The sequence below is a fragment of the Phyllobates terribilis genome, unplaced genomic scaffold (assembly GCF_046119375.1).
Source record: "Phyllobates terribilis strain yellow unplaced genomic scaffold, ASM4611937v1 Scaffold_1__5_contigs__length_1240528914, whole genome shotgun sequence".
NCBI classification, from domain to species: Eukaryota; Metazoa; Chordata; class Amphibia; order Anura; family Dendrobatidae; genus Phyllobates; species Phyllobates terribilis.
Window position 1 is genome coordinate 462,330,722 of NW_027362761.1, and position 19,071 is coordinate 462,349,792.

General features: G+C 38.7%; 1 protein-coding gene across 20 annotated transcripts in view; it reads left to right on the plus strand.

Moving 5' to 3' along the window:
* Positions 1-19,071, plus strand: part of MEF2C (myocyte enhancer factor 2C) — a 333,965-nt gene that overhangs the window by 213,670 nt on the left and 101,224 nt on the right. For all 20 annotated transcript variants that reach the window (XM_073678773.1, XM_073678791.1, XM_073678870.1 and 17 more), the window contains one exon: positions 8,851-9,054. In XM_073678773.1, coding sequence (XP_073534874.1) covers positions 8,851-9,054 — 204 coding nt within the window. The remainder of the gene's footprint in view (positions 1-8,850; positions 9,055-19,071) is intronic.

A 19,071-nucleotide genomic window follows, 5' to 3' on the forward strand; every position in this document is an offset into this window, starting at 1 on the left:
CCCATACGTTGTGATTTATTTTGGTACCCTTCTAATTGGGTATATTATATGTTATAATGTTATATTATTACATAGATTTTATAGATTCTTATAAATGGGATGGTGACAATCATCAACGGGTATTTTGGATTGTAGTGGTGCCAAGCAGAAACTTAAAGGTTGGTCTGACATACAAAATAATTTTCATCCTATATCCCTATCTATTTAAAGCACCACTCCAGCATTTTTTATGGCACCTCTGGAACGGTGCTTTAAATGTAAGTCCCTTGTCTCATACTAACCTGCTGCTACCTTCATCCGTTTCTAGCGTCTTGCATTGAGCTCTTGTGACGTAACTTCTGACTTCCGGCCAGAAATGACCGGAGTGGCATCGGTAAAGGTGAAGCCACTGGAAGGTGAGTATAAGAACCCGGAGCAGGGAGCTTACATTTAAATCGCCATTCTGGGATACTCAAACGAAGCGTCATCAGGGGGCAGAGATTACGGTCACTGTCGCAGCCCCTCTACTCTTCTTGAAACAAAACCTCATCAGTGACGCTTGTTTATAGAACTGGAATAGTCCCCGCTGTGTTCCTGCGTGCTGTGCACAACACCTGCTCTGTTGCTGGCTCTGATCAGCATTATCAAAAAATGAACTGATATCTCTAATGCAATGCATTAGGTTCTAATATATCCATAAAGTGCTGAGAGATTCTTTGTATCAATCTGTAGAATTGTTAATGCACTTTTTGCGTATGAGCAGTGGCATAACTTGTAGTATATGGGCCTAAATTAAAAATCTCCCACAGGCCCCCAACTGTCACGGGACTTTAATAGTATTAGTGGTTTTATATGGGCCAAAAGGGAACTTTTACCCTCCATTAGGCTCCAGAGCCCTGGTGTAGTTACACCACTGCCTATGGGTACAAGATAAGTAACATAAAGTATGAGTAGAACTATTCCATATATATATTTATACAAATCTAAAAAGGAGGCAGCACATTCAAATTAGTGAAAAAGTAAGGATGTTGATGAATAAAGGATTCTTATTGTTTTACTATTTTGGATGTGCTGATTCCTTTTTTGGATTTTTATTCCTTTGATATAAAACTTTGCCAGTTTCCGTGGGCGAATTTTTCACCCACTTAGGCAATGCTGTTTTTCTGTATATATATACATATATATATATATATGCATATATACAGAGAAGGAAATAATTATTTGATCCCTTGCTGTTTTTGTAAGTTTGCCCTCTGACAAAAACATGACCAGTCTATAAATTAAGGTTAGGTTAATTTTAACATTGAGAGATAGAATATCCCCAAAAAAATAAAGAAAATCACATTTTATAAATTAGATACATTTATTTGCATTTTGCAGCGAGAAATAAGTATTTGATCCCCTACAAACCATTATGAGTTCTGGCTCCTATAGATCAGTTAGACGCTCCTAATCAACTCTTTACCTGCATTAAAGACAGCTTCTTACATAGTCACCTGTATAAAAGACTCCTGTCCACAGACTCAATTAATAAGTCAGACTCTAACCTCTACAACATGGGCAAGACCAAAGAGCTTTCTAAGGATGTCAGGGACAAGATCATAGACCTGCGCAAAGCTGGAATGGGCTACAAAACCATAAGTAAGACGCTGGGTGAGAAGTAGACAACTGTTGGTGCAATAGTAAGAAAATGGAAGAAATACAAAATGACTGTCAATCGGCATCGATCTCGGGCACCATGCAAAATATCACCTCATAGGGTATCCTTGAGAGAAAGTTGAGAGATCAGCCTAAAACTACACCAGGGGAACTTTTTAATGATGTCAAGGCAGCTGGCACCACAGTCACCAAGAAAATCATTGGTAACACATTACGCCTTAAAGGTTTAAAATTCTGCAGTGCCCGCAAGATCCCCCTGCACAAAAAGGCACATGTGCAGGCCCATCTGAAGTTTGCCAATGAATTCATCAATGGGAGAATGGATGGAGCCATGTACTGTAAAATCCTGAGTGACAACCTCCTTCCCTCCGCCAGGACATTAAAAATGGGTCGTGGCTGGGTCTTCCAGCAAGACAATGACCCAAAACATACAACTAAGGCAACAAAGGAGTGGCTCAAAAAGAAGCACATTAAGGTCATGGAGTGGCCTAGCCAGTCTCCAGACCTTAATCCCATAGAAAACTTATGGAGGGAGATGAAACTCCGAGTTGCCAAGCGACAGCCTCAAAATCTTAATGATTTAGAGATGATCTGCAAAGAGGAGTGGACCAAAATTCCTCCTGACATGTGCGCAGCCCTCTTTTCTCAACTACAAAAAACGTCTGACTGCTGTGCTTGCCAACAAGGGTTTTGCCACCAAGTATTAAGTGTTGTTTGCCAGAGGGATCAAATACTTATTTCTCACTGCAAAATGCAAATAAATGGATCTAATTTATACAATGTGATTTTCTTGATTTTTTTTGGATATTCTCTCAATGTTAAAATTAACCTACCCTTAAAATTATAGACTATTCATGTCTTTGTCAGTGGGCAAACTTACAAAAACAGCAAGGGATTAAATAATTATTTCCTTCACTATATATATATATATATATATATATATATATATATATATATATATATATATATACAGTACAGACCAAAAGTTTGGACACACCTTCTCATTTAAAGATTTTTCTGTATTTTCATGACTATGAAAATTGTACATTCACACTGAAGGCATCAAAACTATGAATTAACACATGTGGAATTATATACTTAACAAAAAAGTGTGAAACAACTGAAAATATGTCTTATATTCTAGGTTCTTCAAAGTAGCCACCTTTTGCTTTGATGACTGCTTTGCACACTCTTGGCATTCTCTTGATGAGCTTCAAGAGGTAGTCACCGGAAATGGTCTGCCAACAATCTTGAAGGAGTTCCCAGAGATGCTTAGCACTTGTTGGCCCTTTTGCCTTCACTCTGCAGTCCAGCTCACCCCAAACCATCTCGATTGGGTTCAGGTCTGGTAACTGTGGAGGACAGGTCATCTGGCGTAGCACCCCATCACTCTCCTTCTTGGTCAAATAGCCCTTACTCAGCCTGGAGGTGTGTTTGGGGTCATTGTCCTGTTGAAAAATAAATGATGGTCCAACTAAACGCAAACCGGATGGAATAGCATGCCGTTGCAAGATGCTATGGTAGCCATGCTGGTTCAGTATGCCTTCAATTTTGAATAAATCCCCAACAGTGTCACCAGCAAAGCACCCCCACACCATCACACCTCCTCCTCCATGCTTCATGGTGGGAACCAGGCATGTAGAGTCCATCCGTACACCTTTTCTGCGTCGCACAAAGACACAGTGGTTGGAACCAAAGATCTAAAATTTGGACGCATCAGACCAAAGCACAGATTTACAACAGTCTAATGTCCATTCCTTGTGTTCTTTAGCCCAAACAAGTGTCTTCTGCTTGTTGCCTGTCCTTAGCAGTGGTTTAGTAGCAGTTATTTTACCATGAAGGCCTGCTGCACAAAGTCTCCTCTTAACAGTTGTTGTAGAGATGTGTCTGCTGCTAGAACTCTGTGTGGCATTGACCTGGTCTCTAATCTGAGCTGCTGTTAACCTGCGATTTCTGAGGCTGGTGACTCGGATAAACTTATCCTCAGAAGCAGAGGTGACTCTTGGTCTTCCTTTCCTGGGGCGGTCCTCATGTGAGCCAGTTACTTTGTAGCGCTTGATGGTTTTTGCAACTGCACTTGGGGACACTTTCAAAGTTTGCCCAATTTTTCGGACTGACTGACCTTCATTTCTTAAAGTAATGATGGCCACTCATTTTTCTTTACTTAGCTGCTTTTTTCTTGCCATAATACAAATTCTAACAGTCTATTCAGTAGGACTATCAGCTGTGTATCCACCTGACTTCTGCACAACACAACTGATGGTCCCAACCCCATTTATAAGGCAAGAAATCCCACTTATTAAACCTGACAGGGCACACCTGTGAAGTGAAAACCATTTCTGGTGACTATCCCTTGAAGCTCATCAAGAGAATGCCAAGAGTGTGCAAAGCAGTCATCAAAGCAAAAGGTGGCTACTTTGAAGAACCTAGAATATAAGACATATTTTCAGTTGTTTCACACTTTTTTGTTAAGTATATAATTCCACATGTGTTAATTCATAGTTTTGATGCCTTCAGTGTGAATGTACAATTTTCATAGTCATGAAAATACAGAAAAATCTTTAAATGAGAAGGTGTGTCCAAACTTTTGGTCTGTACTGTATATATATGCATCTACGGGGGATGTACAGCCCCATTGGTCTAATTAAGGGCCTAATTGGAGATCTGCCATTGGGGCCAATAAGTTTCGAGTTATGACACTGTACACACACAAACATATATATGTATATATATATATATATATATACATATATATATATATATATATATACAGTATATAATGTTGTTCAGAGGGCAACCTGAATAATGTTCAATATTAAGATGTATCATTATTGCCCCTGTACTCTTAATTGTATTTAGTTGATTAAACTCCCATAGTTTACTAACTTCCTTACAATAAGCAATGTAATGTAATTACTGCTATTAGAATAATTTGGAATGAAGACACTGCTGAAAAACACAAATATATTATAAAACAAACATAGTGATTCATATATATTAGGTACCAGTCAGAGGTAGACATGTCATTGGTGCAACCTGTACCTCCGTACAGGGGCCCAACAGGTCAGGAGGCCCATTTCTACCTCCAAAGCAGGTGGAATTGTACATTATGAGGTTTTTGGGCTGCAAAGGGCCCATATTTTGTTCTTGCAGAGGGGCTTCTTCTGTCTGTGTCCGCCAGTGGTACTAGTGCATGTGAACACGCTGTGCCCCAAGCTTGTATCAGCAGATGTGTAATCGCTCACATTTTACTTAAGTTTTCTAAAATAGACTTAAGAAGAAAGCAATATTGCTCATCGTAGCTAACATTTCCCAAAAAAAGGAGAAATGTTGCACGCAGCTTCGTTTCCTATTCCATTTTAATATTTATGTGCGCATTGTGCCACTTGTGATATATTTCTAACAAAATATTTACTTTGTAGTTTTAGTAATGAGCGTGAAAGCTCCTTAAACTGAAAAGGATAAACGCACAGTGAAGGCATGTGGGAGTCACTCCTGAGTGGTTACAGACCTGCTGACTGGGTTTAAAGTGCTTACATAATCCTACGGCATTACCAGCTGGCAGGGAAACGTCCACTGGGGTGGCAGTTGGTATCGGTTTACATCTGGAATGTAACCATAAAAAAACGAGGTTTAAACTGGAAAATTTGGAATCTGACATTTCGTTACTGTTTAAACATATGCTAAATACCTTATCCAGCGGGCTGCCAGTAGACGGAAATATTACAACTTGCCTTGAACATGCATCCGGCATCTTACCAAAGTCTCTCCTGTTGTCCATATCAATATAATGACTGTAAATGTATCCATATCTGTCACTGACTCAAATCTTATAAGATTTGAAATCAGACTTTTTTTGTTGAAAATTTACTGCTTAAAAAATTTCCATCCTGTCTTTTATCCCAAACTGGCAATTATATTCCAATTTTCTTGGTTTTAAAAGAACACCTTGTGCCCATCTGTACCCTCACAGCCATGCCACTAACCAATCACCATAACAACGTGTTCCGAACACAGAATTCAAATAGGAAGATATTCTTAGTTTAGGATTCCTTCCAATAAATATTATCCATATTTAAGGATCTGTTGTGTACCAGAAGAACATGTTGGCTTTCCTGGCACTGAAACAAGTCAGTGATATTATTATGGATTGAATGTCACTCATAGATTTTGATACAATATCAGATCTCTACAGTATGGCTGTTTTTTTTTTGCTTTTTTTTCATTCTCCGTAAGTGTTGCTACGTAGAGCGCAGTATTTTCTGCTCTCTGACAACAGAATGTTGGCTCATAGATGATAATAATACATTAATTAGTACCTTGTAATGACATGACTATTGCATATTAATAGGGGTGACTAATTACAGCTTCAATATTGTACATTTAATGTTATTTTAAGGCATCACAGCAATTTAAATGATAAACACTCGGGCAGATTTACTATTGTTTTTATGCCAGAATTCTGAAAATAGTTGCGCTAAAATTTTGGAGCAAATCGAAGTAAAAAAGAAAAGATGTTTTTGCCTTCCTAGACACTTAAAAAAGTCTAGAAAAAGAGGAAATGATTTTGTTAAGTCACAAAATGCACCAGTTTTAGGTGCATAATACAGGTGTAAAGTATACCACTCAAGAGGTGGCCTAAAAAAAGGCAACAGAGTTTAACCTAAAATGTGCCAAATCTATCAGACTGCCAGTTGTGCGACTGTGATGGATTTGGTGCCTTGTCTATGTTTATGCTGCCTAAATCAAGAGCAGACATACCAGTGGTGCAACCAGGGTACCGTCGGGTAAGGGGCCCATTTCCACCTCCAAAACATGTGGAATCATACATTATAATGAGCAACTAGACTACAAAGGGCCCATACATTGATCTTGCACAGGGGCCCTTTTCTGTGTGCATCCACCACTGGTCTAAATAACTGTGTTATATATGTACTCAATGGTATTTTGCATTATATTTACATATTTAAATTTATAAATTATAATGCATGCGCTCATTTACTGGATGTTGGTCTCAATATTCTACACATATTCCAAAAGGTACTCAAAATTGTGTGTCACCTTAAATTACCTTGCAATGCTAAATAAAAAGAAGCATAGAATTAAAATTCTCTCCTTTCGAGACACTCACATTGATTATGTTTAGTGTTGAGCGAATTTGTTCGGCATTGTTCGCGCCAAAAAATTGGCTCCACCCATGAACATCTCTGATTTGCCACTCTGTCACGCTGATGTTATCTGCGTGACAGCGTGGCAAATTAGGGATGTTCATGGGGGGAGCCCATTTTTTCGCGCGAATAAGCCGGAACCCCGAACACGAACCCGAATTTGAAATGCCGAACAAATTTGCTCAACACTAATTGTGTTGCCTTTGGCAGCTGCCTAGTTTGCCTACAATTAATACAACCTTAGATATATGTGTTACATACATGGGGTATTATTATATGTTGTGTTTTATTATCGACTTATTTTGCGTTGAATACACATATCCATAACACATTTTAAACAAAACCCTCTTTTTGGTGCAATACACCTTTAACTTTGTAGTAATGTGTCAGACTGTAAGATTAATTTAGCATAAATGCTAAAAGTGTAAAAAAAAATGCTTGCTTGTCACGTCATGCCCCAAATGGGTGTTAGTGTTGATCATGAATCATATTGACAGTGTGTTAATTTGATACATTCTCCGTCAAAATAAGTAACTTGCTTTTATAGTAATTTGTAATCCCAATTGTATCGACATTGGAGGTGTCCTTAGATAAGACAACCATTTTGTCAAGCAATTATATTCTGGAGAAAGCAGAAGACATCAGTGGAAAACTAAGAATGTAATTAGGAATTAACATTAAAATTTAAATGGCTGAAATGAGGAGTTCTCATGACTGATGTTGGTATTGTCATGACTGATGTTGGTGTTCTCATGACTAATATTGGTGTTGTCATGACTGATGTTGGTATTGTCATGACTGATGTCGGTGTTCTCATGACTAATATTGGTCTTGTCATGACTGATGTTGGTGTTCTCATGACTAATATTGGTGTTGTCATGACTGATGTTGGTATTGTCATGACTGATGTCGGTGTTCTCATGACTAATATTGGTGTTGTCATGACTGATGTTGGTGTTGTCATGACTTTTGTTGTTTTTTTCATGACTGGTCTTTGGGTTACCATAACTTAAATGTTCTCTTAGAATAGTGGTGGCCCATGTATTCACAATGAGATTTACTTAACTTGGATGATCTACTAGGCATCTATGAACAGACTCAATTTTAGACGCCTTGATACCCCCATTACAGATATAGGAGGCATCGGTATTCATCACACTTGCTCCACAGCCAGGTGTTCTTCATGATCTTGATGCTCCTTTACTCTGGTCTTCTCTTTACTAGTGTGCACATTAGTAATCAGAGATTTTTAAAGTTCTAACCCAACTAATAGAACCAACTAAGGCATAAGTCCTTATATAATTAATGAATGAGACTCTTATGAGGAAAAGTGGTGACAGACACATTGAAACATGAACCTATGAATAGACAGTCATCTCAGTTAAAGCTATCAGCAAAACAGACTGGTCTCTTCAGAGCTGTGCTAGTCATTGAGATCTAATGCTCTGGTCTCATTCCTAAGGTGGGCTGGAAGTTTGAAGTCTGCTTTTTGGCCAATATTATTTTAGAACCCCCTACATATGACTCATATAGAAGCATTAATGGTTTAGTCATTGGAGCTACAACAAGACCCTATAGCTATTGAATTAATCTGTTGTAACATCATAATTGTGTTCTACTAATAGAATAACTTTACATCAGTCAGAGTGACATCATTTTTATCTATTGAAGGTCATCATCTGGAACTTATGATTTCTAATGCAAACAATGCAATTACTAAAAACAGAATTATTTGGTTCTAGTATCTCAGCGCAAATCCATTGCCGTATCTATGGCCCTAATAAGAACAAAAATGAGTTCTGACCCAAACTGGTTATGTATTATGCATATGATGGCCATAAATAATATGGGTTCTCCCTCGTTTATTAGTAGTGAGAAATCATCTGTACAAAATACATATAACATTTAAACCGAATATTGATTTATTCTCTGTTCACATCACGACTAGCTGCGATGACAGCTACTTTCTCATGTGAAAGGTGTAATATGCTAATGTCCTCATTAATGTAGTCTTATATTTAATAATCGTATATTTTTTTTTCAGGTGACATTTACAAAGAGAAAGTTTGGTTTAATGAAGAAGGCTTACGAGTTGAGTGTACTATGCGACTGTGAGATAGCTCTTATCATCTTCAACAGCACTAACAAACTCTTCCAGTATGCTAGCACGGATATGGATAAAGTTTTGTTGAAATATACAGAATACAACGAGCCGCATGAAAGTCGAACAAATTCAGACATTGTAGAGGTAAGATTATAGTAAGATTATGTGTTGTCTCATTTGAGAATTGGAAGACTCTGTTAAGTTTAGAGACCATGGAAGCAACATGGTCACAGTCAAGTAACTCAACATGGCCAACTTTTACTGAAGCCATTACTGAGGTATTTTCAACGAAAATGTGTCACGCACCCCAAACACCTTTTCCCCAAGCCACATCCTTGTTGCCCATTCCATGCCACTTTTATACCCCATGTCCCTCCTCCAAAGTGTGCACTGTTTTTTACGAGATTTTGGCAGCGAGGGCGGTCTTTTGGACATCTGATAACCATTTAGATGTTCCCAAGAAAGTGGGAAAGTATGAAGTATCCAGAAAATGGCTATCATGTATCCTAGTTACACTCACTCAGGTTTGTCTCAATTTCATAAAAAAAAAATAAAATGACATGCCATACCCTTACATATGTATTTTATCTATTGTAATGGGAATCTGTCAACAGGTTTTTGCTATGTAATCTGAGATCGGCCTGATGTAGGGTCTGAGACACTGATTACAGTTATATGTCACTTACTGGGCTGCTTGTGTAGTTTCAATAAAATCAGTGTTTCATTAGCAGGAGATTATCACTGCAGGACTAGTTGTCTTGTGCCATTTAAGCTGCATTTTACACTGCAAGATCATCATGAACGAGCTGTATTAAAAATTCTGGTTTCATGATTTTCTTGCTGTGTAAACAGGCTGCCAATCAATGAATTAGTATAGTTGCTCAGTGTGCACTGTATACTTTGGTCTTCCTTTGTGAACAGTCATTTAAACGACAACCGATAAGCGATAAGTAACACGTTTACCAAACAGCAGTTGTATTGTGCCGCTGGTCAGTATATATAAGCGGACATTTACTCCTCCTGCTCTATGTAACCACGCCTCCAACACTGATTGGAAGCTTTCTGCCTATGCACAGTGTACACAGAAAGCAGCCAATCAGTGGTGTGGGCGGGGTTGGTTATACAGAGCTCAGCATTACAGCACTGCTAGATCTGCAGCAGATAAAACAGTGATTGTATCAAAATGACAGCAAGCAGCCCAGTAACTGATACATCAATGGAATCAGGGACTCTGCCCTACATTATGCTGCTCTTAGATTACATCACAAAGATCTGGTGATTAATTCCCTTTAATTGTTTACCACGAAGGAGACAAACTCAGAGTTAGATATTTGCATCACATATCATTTTCTTAATACAATTGGTTGAACATTTTTCATGCGATTGCTCATTTTCAATCACGTGTAAACATGTTCGCCTATGAAACGACATGCGAGTGTCGGCTGGTCATATTTATTATGTAGACATAAGAAACATTGTTGTTGGCAGCACATAACCTCGTGTAAACAGCGATGTGCTGCCAACAATAATGAAACTGAGAATAAATAATCATGGGTCCGCACATACTTTACATGATAGCTCCATGTAAATGGAAGCAAAAGAGCCAGCCAACTTGCAAAGTCATCAATCGATATTCGTTATACAGATATCATTTGCCCATGGAGATGGGTCTTTACCATTGGCATTTATCCATTTTCATAAAAAATGGACAAACAGTGAAAAAGTTTAAGCCTTAGTAGTCACAACCTTTGCATCTATACCCATGTTTATAGCACACAATGAAGTCCATCTGACCATGTCGTGGGTCATAACCATAGAGAAAGCTATTTTTATTGTTGCTTTTCATGTAAAACAGTAGCACAATTCCTTTGATACATTATCTGCAGTAAAGAAGCCTCCTGTCTTTCTAAAGTTTTCCATGTATTCTGCCTTCTGTAGAAAGCCGTAGTGCAGATGTGCAGGTGGCAGCATTGCCTCGCTCATACTGTGCTCCCGAGACCACCCAGCCAGAAAAAGGAAAACATTCACTCCAGTCTACACAATGCTGTACAGTCAGGTCCAGCGCACATCATTTGGTGCACATCTGAGATTATTATTAGAAGAACTGCTGGGAAATAGAAAGGGAATACACGGATAAGGTGCCAAACAGCTAACTGTTCCTTCAACCTTCTATGTTTAGGTCCAATACTGTAAATGACTGTTATACTTTTCTCGTCACTATATTTAAATGCATGATCGTGTCTTCACCTTCAAGGTATATGACCCTCTAATCCTTAATGGGGTTTCCAGGATTTTGATATTGATGGTGCCGGCTTTGAACCCTCACCAATCTGATATTCATGACTAGTGTCAGACTGAAGAACATTGGGCCCTCCAGAGGATTTGATTCTGAGGGCCCACCTTTCTCCCCCAGTTAAGAGCCCCATAGCAGCTGCAAGGTTTGCACTATGAACTCTTCTGAAGGAGAAGCTAGGGCCCACCGGAAGATTCTCCGGTTCTCTGGTGGGCCAGTCCAACCCTGTTCATGACCTATTCTAAGAATAGACCATCGGTATCAAAATCTTGACTCCTTTATACTTCAGCTGACCATAAGGATGACATCGATATGATACAGCAGCAACAACAGTTTATATATACAAGCACCAGTCACAATTTTAAAGTTTGGATTAGCGCAATTTTAGCTCACCTCCAAAATTTTCCTTGGGGACGATGGAGCCCTTTGTTTCCAAGAAAAATAATAAAGGCATAAATTGTGCAGAGTCCATGCAATAACGAATCAGCTCCAGCAAACATGGGCTGATGTATCTTTTTCTCCATACCTCTCTTACGTCTTCAAAACCTGATAAAAGTTTGACAATTAGAGAAGAATTAATCAATTTGCAGGACCCTGGTCAGTATTGCATGGTTGCTGGAAGGTAGCCCTTCAGACCGTCTCCTACCTGATGGCATCCGCAGCTCCTCTATTATTGGCCGGCCTGATGTGACGTCATCATTGTTGCGTGACACACACTGGACATCGGCCAGTCTGGCTAATCAAAAGAGGAGCTGAGGATGCCATCAGGTAGGAATTGATTCTTAGGCTCCAACTACATGGAAAACTGATGTGGCCACTAGACTAGGGTCCCGTGAATTTATTTGCTCTTCTCTAATGAAAATGTTTTTCTTTTTGGAAATGTATCCTAGCGGAAAATAATGATGCGAGAAGGTTAAAAGTCTAGACAAATCCAAGATAACTACTAAATTTGCTATATGAAGATCCATTGCTAGGTGTGATTGCAGATTTGATTGTTATACCACCGTCTAGCCCATTCCCTTGTATGTATCATACGCTATTAATAATGGATAGATAAGTATTGAGTATCTACCATGCAGACATATACAGCTCTGGTGCTTCAGCTTGTTTTCTGCGTCTATGTAGTCAAATATTCATGAATGTTCATGCTCATTTATAAATGGGACTATTCATCCGCATCTTTGTCTGGTACTTGGTTCTAGTGACCATCGATTAATAGACACATCGTTTTCCACCATTAGGAGAAACATGACATTAAGACAATAAAAAATGTACTGTTACTGTCACTTAAGATGTGGTATTATCACGTTTGTGATGTACATTTGGTGTGAAGAGTGGTATAAAAACTAGAAGAGTGTATTTTGCCTTATGTTAGGCCTGTATATTCCAGTATACTATTCTATACAACAGTATCAAGTAAAAAATAAAATATTTATTTTTTTTTGTCTTGTAGTATACGTTAACTTTTTTGCACAAGAATGGCACACGTGTTTCATGAATTTTGCGCTAAGCAAAATTGCTCTTTATTCTTGTTTTTGAACTTTTTTGCTTCTAATGCTAAATTTCAGGTGTACACAAAATCACTCCAAATGGAGAACATTTGTACAAAACAATTTGTGACTATATAAAAAGGGTATGTGTTAAGTTGAAGCTGTGAATATAGTGTGATCAGAGCCTTAGGGACATCTACCAAGTCTGACTGTAGCAATTAAAGGACGACTGACCTGCTGGCTATATGCAAGACGATTGGCAGGGGTTTAATAACAGATCCACCACAATTTCATGTGGATATAAAATCATTGTTAATTTGATCGCTCTGTGAGCATAGAATATTATCTGTGAGCATAGAATATTATCGTTATCGGCAGCACATCTCCTGTTTACAATGGATGGTGTGATGCTGATAACCTTGATTTTAATGCTGGCATGAACGATAAAATCACTCAATTAATGAGTGTTTTGCTCATTCATCAGGTGATTGCCAGGCGATAATCTGATGAATACTTTTCTTGAATATTGATTTGCCTGAATAGGCCTTTGCTAATACAACTAATACAACAATATACAATATGATCACACAGTCACACATATCACAAGCAAGACTACAAAGACCATATAGAGCAAAACCAAATGTTTCTCCACAACTGATATTGTCAAATAATATATAGTGTATCTTGTGAGGAGCTAAATAATGGCTTCTAAGTCATATATGACTTTCCATTCGCATACCAATGCAGTCTGTCTTCGGGATTGAGATTTTCCAAGATGTGCTTGTAACGTGGCCATATTAGAAATTGGACCAGTCGCATCTTCATATTGTAGACATGGCTGGCCCCATGTGGTCATCTGCATTGCGGAGGGGAGCCCTTACTGTGGTCATCTGCATTGCGGAGGGGAGCCCTTACTGCCTTTACACTACATGCATTATTCTGGTATCTGAAACGGGCCAAAGCAGTGCATGCTGCCATTTTTTTCCATACAAACCAATGATTTTCATTTGGAAAAGCTGCCAAATGCACTGGTACACAGGTCATAATCTGGCTGTGTGCTTTCTGCGCGTGGTCCGTGGTCACACAAACACCACATGGTCCGATACTTTTCTCCAAACGAGCCCTTAGGGAGACCTGTCATCACTATCCCAGGCAATCCATTGCTAGAAACGGATGGACATTGTACGCAGCCTTAGAGAATAGTCAACATGAATTGAGCAGTCACAGAAATGTCTACAATCAACCACGTGTGAATACATATTACCTTTTTCCATTCTTTCTACAACAAATGAAAATGATGGTAATGTTGGTAGAAAAACAATGAATGGTTAAAATGATAGATAGATATGGATAAATAGATAGATATGGGATAGATGATAGATAGATAGATAATAGATAAATAGATAGATAGATAGATAGATATGGATAGATAGATAAAATAGATATATAATAGATAGATAGATAGATAGATAGATAAATAGATAGATGTGTAGATAGATAATAGATAGATAATAGATAATAGATAGATTCTTAGGTAGATAGATAGATTATGGATAGATAGATAGATAGATAGATAGATAGATAGATAGATAGATAGATTATGGATAGATAGATAGATAGATAGATAGATAGATAGATAGATAGATAGATAGAATTATAGATAGAATTTCAGTCTCTCTGTACAGAAAAGATTCATTTCTGTTCCTTCAGATCATTCCTTATCCCTAGTGGAGCTTTGAATGTAATTTCCTCCTAAGGCATTTACACAACAGGGTTAATTTCCTCGGATTCAAAGCCAATTAACCTAGAAGTGCCCGGAGGAATCCCACAAAAATATATTAACTCTATGAGAGTAGTTCCCTTCTTAAATGTAAATGTCATGGGCGGCTGGAGCTAATAATTGTAGCAGGCGGCTGCTCTGTATGTGCAGGGACTGTCTATGGTGCATTAATTAGCTGAGTCTTCTTGTCCATTCTACAGGACATAATAAACCAGAGATTAGTCCACAGGCGACTGACTCGGTGTACGGCATGTGACATCCCATTCAAATCCATGCTGATCGCCCACGTGTGGCCCTGACAGCAATCCTGCAATCCCATTTTCTTGATTGTCTTATTTTGCATTAGCTTGTCAGATCTTAAGAGCAAGTCGCGAGGTCTGGTGATCTGGCTTGTGTCAAGTCACCTGTTGGGATGTTTTGAATAGTATTGAAGAAAAAATAATCTGCCGTGTCACAGATTTATAAAGGCTGCGGAGGTAATGACTAGCTGGAAGGCTAATGATGTTTTGAAAGCCTCTACATCAATTAAAGTACACGACAAGTATCTGGAACCGACTGTAAAATTAGGGTTTGAATTTGCCCTTTTCTATAAAACCTTTGGTTGCCAGCCTGGCAGACTGTGAGAGGTTTGTAGGTAATCATTGATCTCATTATTAGGAATTAACACTTTTATTGTGTTTTTTTAACATTGTTATGTACGGAAGGTAAATTAAATAATCAGCGAATAGCACTCACATTACCGCTAGTCAGTGTAACATTTTGGACCTCATTAATTAAAACTGTCTAAAATAAATCTTTAATAAGAGATCTATAATATTGTGTCAGTCTTAGGCTGCATGTTAATTTGCAATGATGTTTTGGAATATTACTGCAGGACATTTAGCTGCATGGAAGCGGCTGTCATAGATGACAAAACTCCCCATATAGAAGGCAGAGATGGTTAGCTACCATCTCTGCCTTCCTGATTGATGCTTACACTGTGCTTTATCCTCCTGGCCTGGAGATCATGTCAGGTAACAGGAGCTCCAAAGTCTCAGCAGACCCATATCGGCTGAAGGTTGAATTTGCCCTGTAACTAGGGATAATATGCCATCCCCAGTTATAGGGGAAATCAACAATTAAATTAAATGAATTTAAATGTTTAAGTATCCAGCAAAGGTCTTTTATGACCTTATGGGGGCACAATGTGTGAGATGAAAAAAAATTAATAAAAAATATAAGGAAAAAACAAACAAAATTAGAAAAAGAACGCTGCAGCCAGTCCTAATTGCTATTTGTAGCCCTGCTTCTGGCATAAAAAAAAACAATATGTCCAATACATAATAATTTAATGTCGGGGAAGATATTGCACTGCTGATTCATTTGTTCTCCTGGAGATAAGTCAAGGCCAGTCGTGTCAGGCAGCGACTCTCGTTTGGCCAAGCGCTCCTGTGTATGGGAGAGCCAGCCGACATGGTTGCCGGCTAAAGAAAGCATTGTTCAGCTGACAGCCATCTCATGTGTATGGCCGGTTTTAAGGTTTTAAATAGTAGGAGCTGATCTGCAGTACCGAGACAACATCAATATCGCAATGGTGGAAAACCTCTTTAATCCAACTGGAGGCTACTTGCACAGTGAGTTTTTTAGACCAGAATCCGAGATGAAACTGAGCTGAAGGTCTCCAGTTCCTCCTCCAAATCTCAAAACTCCTCAAAAACTTGAGTTTCTGCTCAAGTTGTGCCCCAAAAACTCAGCAAAAAACTATGTATGCACATAACCTAAGGGCTAAATAATTGTAATCCCCATGGCACCCTTCAATTCCTACTTGATGCTGACGTGCAGAGTATGCGGACATGTTACAGGAATTGTAAGGGCAGGTATGCTCTGCAGCCAAGTTTTGTCAGCTTGTATGACTGCGTTCACACTGCCTGCAAATTGGAATATCCAGTGTCTGTCTAAGAGTGATAACATTTTGTAATCAGCGACTGTATAATTAATACAATCCTTTAAGCATTTCTTTTTGTAAAAGATTGCACTGCTCCTGAAATAATTGTCCTAGAGCCTCTCATATTAGAACTTCATGGTGTGCCGTTCCCCTGTTATTCCTGCTAGAAATGAATGTATAAATTGACAACAGGGTGTTACCAGCTGTGGTCTGTGTTCCACACAGCCTGACATTGTCCAACCAAAGATGACAGTATACAAACTGTGCAGGACTCACACCTTTGACAAGGGAGATGGTAACACTCTATTGTCAATATAGTTCTAAATATCCAGGAGTAGGGATGAGCAGACCCGTGGAACTTCGAGTTCTGGTACCCGTACTTTAGTCCAAAGTTCAGTTCGGGTACCAGAACTTGGACCAGAACCCGAATCCATTGAAAACAAAGGAGACTCGAACTCTGGATCTGGAAATAAATTCTCTCTTTCTCTTCCCCCGGAACTCCGAACATTGCAACGGAATTCCGGAAGGAGTCCGTGTTTGACATTTAGCACAAGACACTAACTGTCCGGTATGAACCCCGAACTTTTAAATTTGGGTTTGCTTATCTCTATCCAGGGGGAATAATAGAGAAACCGTATTACAACTAGCCCCCATTATAACAAAATAAATAAGTAAATGGAGCCCTCCTACCATGGGTAATACCCCTCCCAGGCGAGGAGAAAGCTGAACTATTTAATACATCAGCGCCATAAAGAATTACATGTATGTAAGATTGTTCTATACGACTTGTAAGACGTCTTCCCTGAACACAAAGCCTCTGTTCTGGCAGCGCTGATCACAAGGCTGTCATCTAGACAATTCTATTAAGAATTAGAGGTGTAATGTTGAGTCATTTCACTGCCCCAGGACTGCGTTACACAAGGAAGTACAATTCTGTCTATGATTTCAATGTGGCAATGATTACATTCAATCTCTACACATGTAATAACCGCTGAAGACTACAAACAGCTTGTTGACAATTTATTCTCATGCTGCCGAAGCCAAGTATCAGTAATTATATTAGTCGAGTGGTTTCATCTTTCTGAGCAAGTGTACGGCACCTCACTCTTTCCGAGAAGCGATGCTCATCTTCCATCACAATCGTCTGAATTCACACTTTATAGTCACCTTCAAGGTGAACAATATGGAAATGATATTGTAGATAGCAAAGTTTTATACTAGAGCCGTCACATTCGAGAGGTCTTAAAGGGGACATCAGAACTTGTTCTACATTTGATAAAAACATTTTTTTCTCATAGTAAATGATTCTAAAATATAGAAATGTTTGGAATAAAATAGAAAGGCTGACAGCACTGCCTCAGCTCTGTAAGGTAGCAATCTGTCTGCCAGTTTCCATGCTGTATAGAGGCAATACGGCACCTATTGTACTTTGCGGCACTATTACCTCCGCACTGTAAGGCACTTTTATTATTTTTCCTAAAAATGCTCCTTGGAAGAATAAGGCTAGGTCTATATGGTGAGCATAGTCACCTGTCAGCAGACCTCAGTCAACAAAGACTTGTCTATAACTTCCTGGCGCATGACTATTTTAAGGTATGCTCCCACATTTTTTTTCAGGAGGGCGAAAACTACGAGGTTTTCAAGGAGAGATAAATTCATGAAACGCCAACATTTTTTTTAAACTGAGCGTTTTTGTAAATGTTTCCTGAAACATTTATTTTCTATAAATGTTTTTGGATGGGTTTTTTGGCCATAATGATTTTTTTTTGTGGATTTTTCTTGCATATTTTGAGCATTTTGTGGACATTTTTAAGCATTGTATAATGCACTTTTTTGAAGCAGAAACACTGACAACCCCTACCCCCAAATAGCAGAGGCATCTTTCAGGCATTTTTTTTAGCCTTCCACCAACTTCTATTGTAAACTATGGAGCGTCTTCCTAAAAGAAACCCCTTAAAAATGGAAATATTCACTTCTTTTAACCATTTGGCGATTTATAAACCTGAAGCAGTTAAAAGACGCTCAAAACCCTGAACATATTACAAGTCATCTTTAAATAGAAATGAATGGAAAGATTCTTTCCAGCATTTTCTGAGTGTTTCAGGCTTTATTTGGAGCAGACCCGCTCAAAAACAGCCTGAAAAGAAAACATTATATGAACATACCCTTAAAGACATCATTGGGGTGTAGAAAAAGACTAGTCACAGTCATATGCAACTTACACTGTGGTGTAAGATGGCAACATTGCGTGCACCTTGAGGTCAAAACAGTTTTTTTTTGCACAATACAGATTACAACACAATCTATGATCCAATGTTTGATACAATGTCAAAATGCCATATTGTGATTTTTGTGTTCCATTATTATGATTTAAAAGCCTTCGGCGCGATCTTGAGTCATGGCGACTTAATGGACGAATTCTCTGTAGGAAGATCGATCTTGTGCAAACCTAGATTGGTCCACCAGGGTCTTCTCCACCGTTATTTTGACTGTATCAAGCCACGGGGTTGCTGGTCTTCCTCTTTCTAGTCTTCCGACCATGATGCCATATAGTCTAGTGATTCAATGACTTTTATATAGCGTTGAGTAAAAAGATTCATAGGACCCTGGTCAGCAGTCATATTCATAATGCATGGTGGCCTGACCAGAGCACTGGAAACCCCCTATCACAATT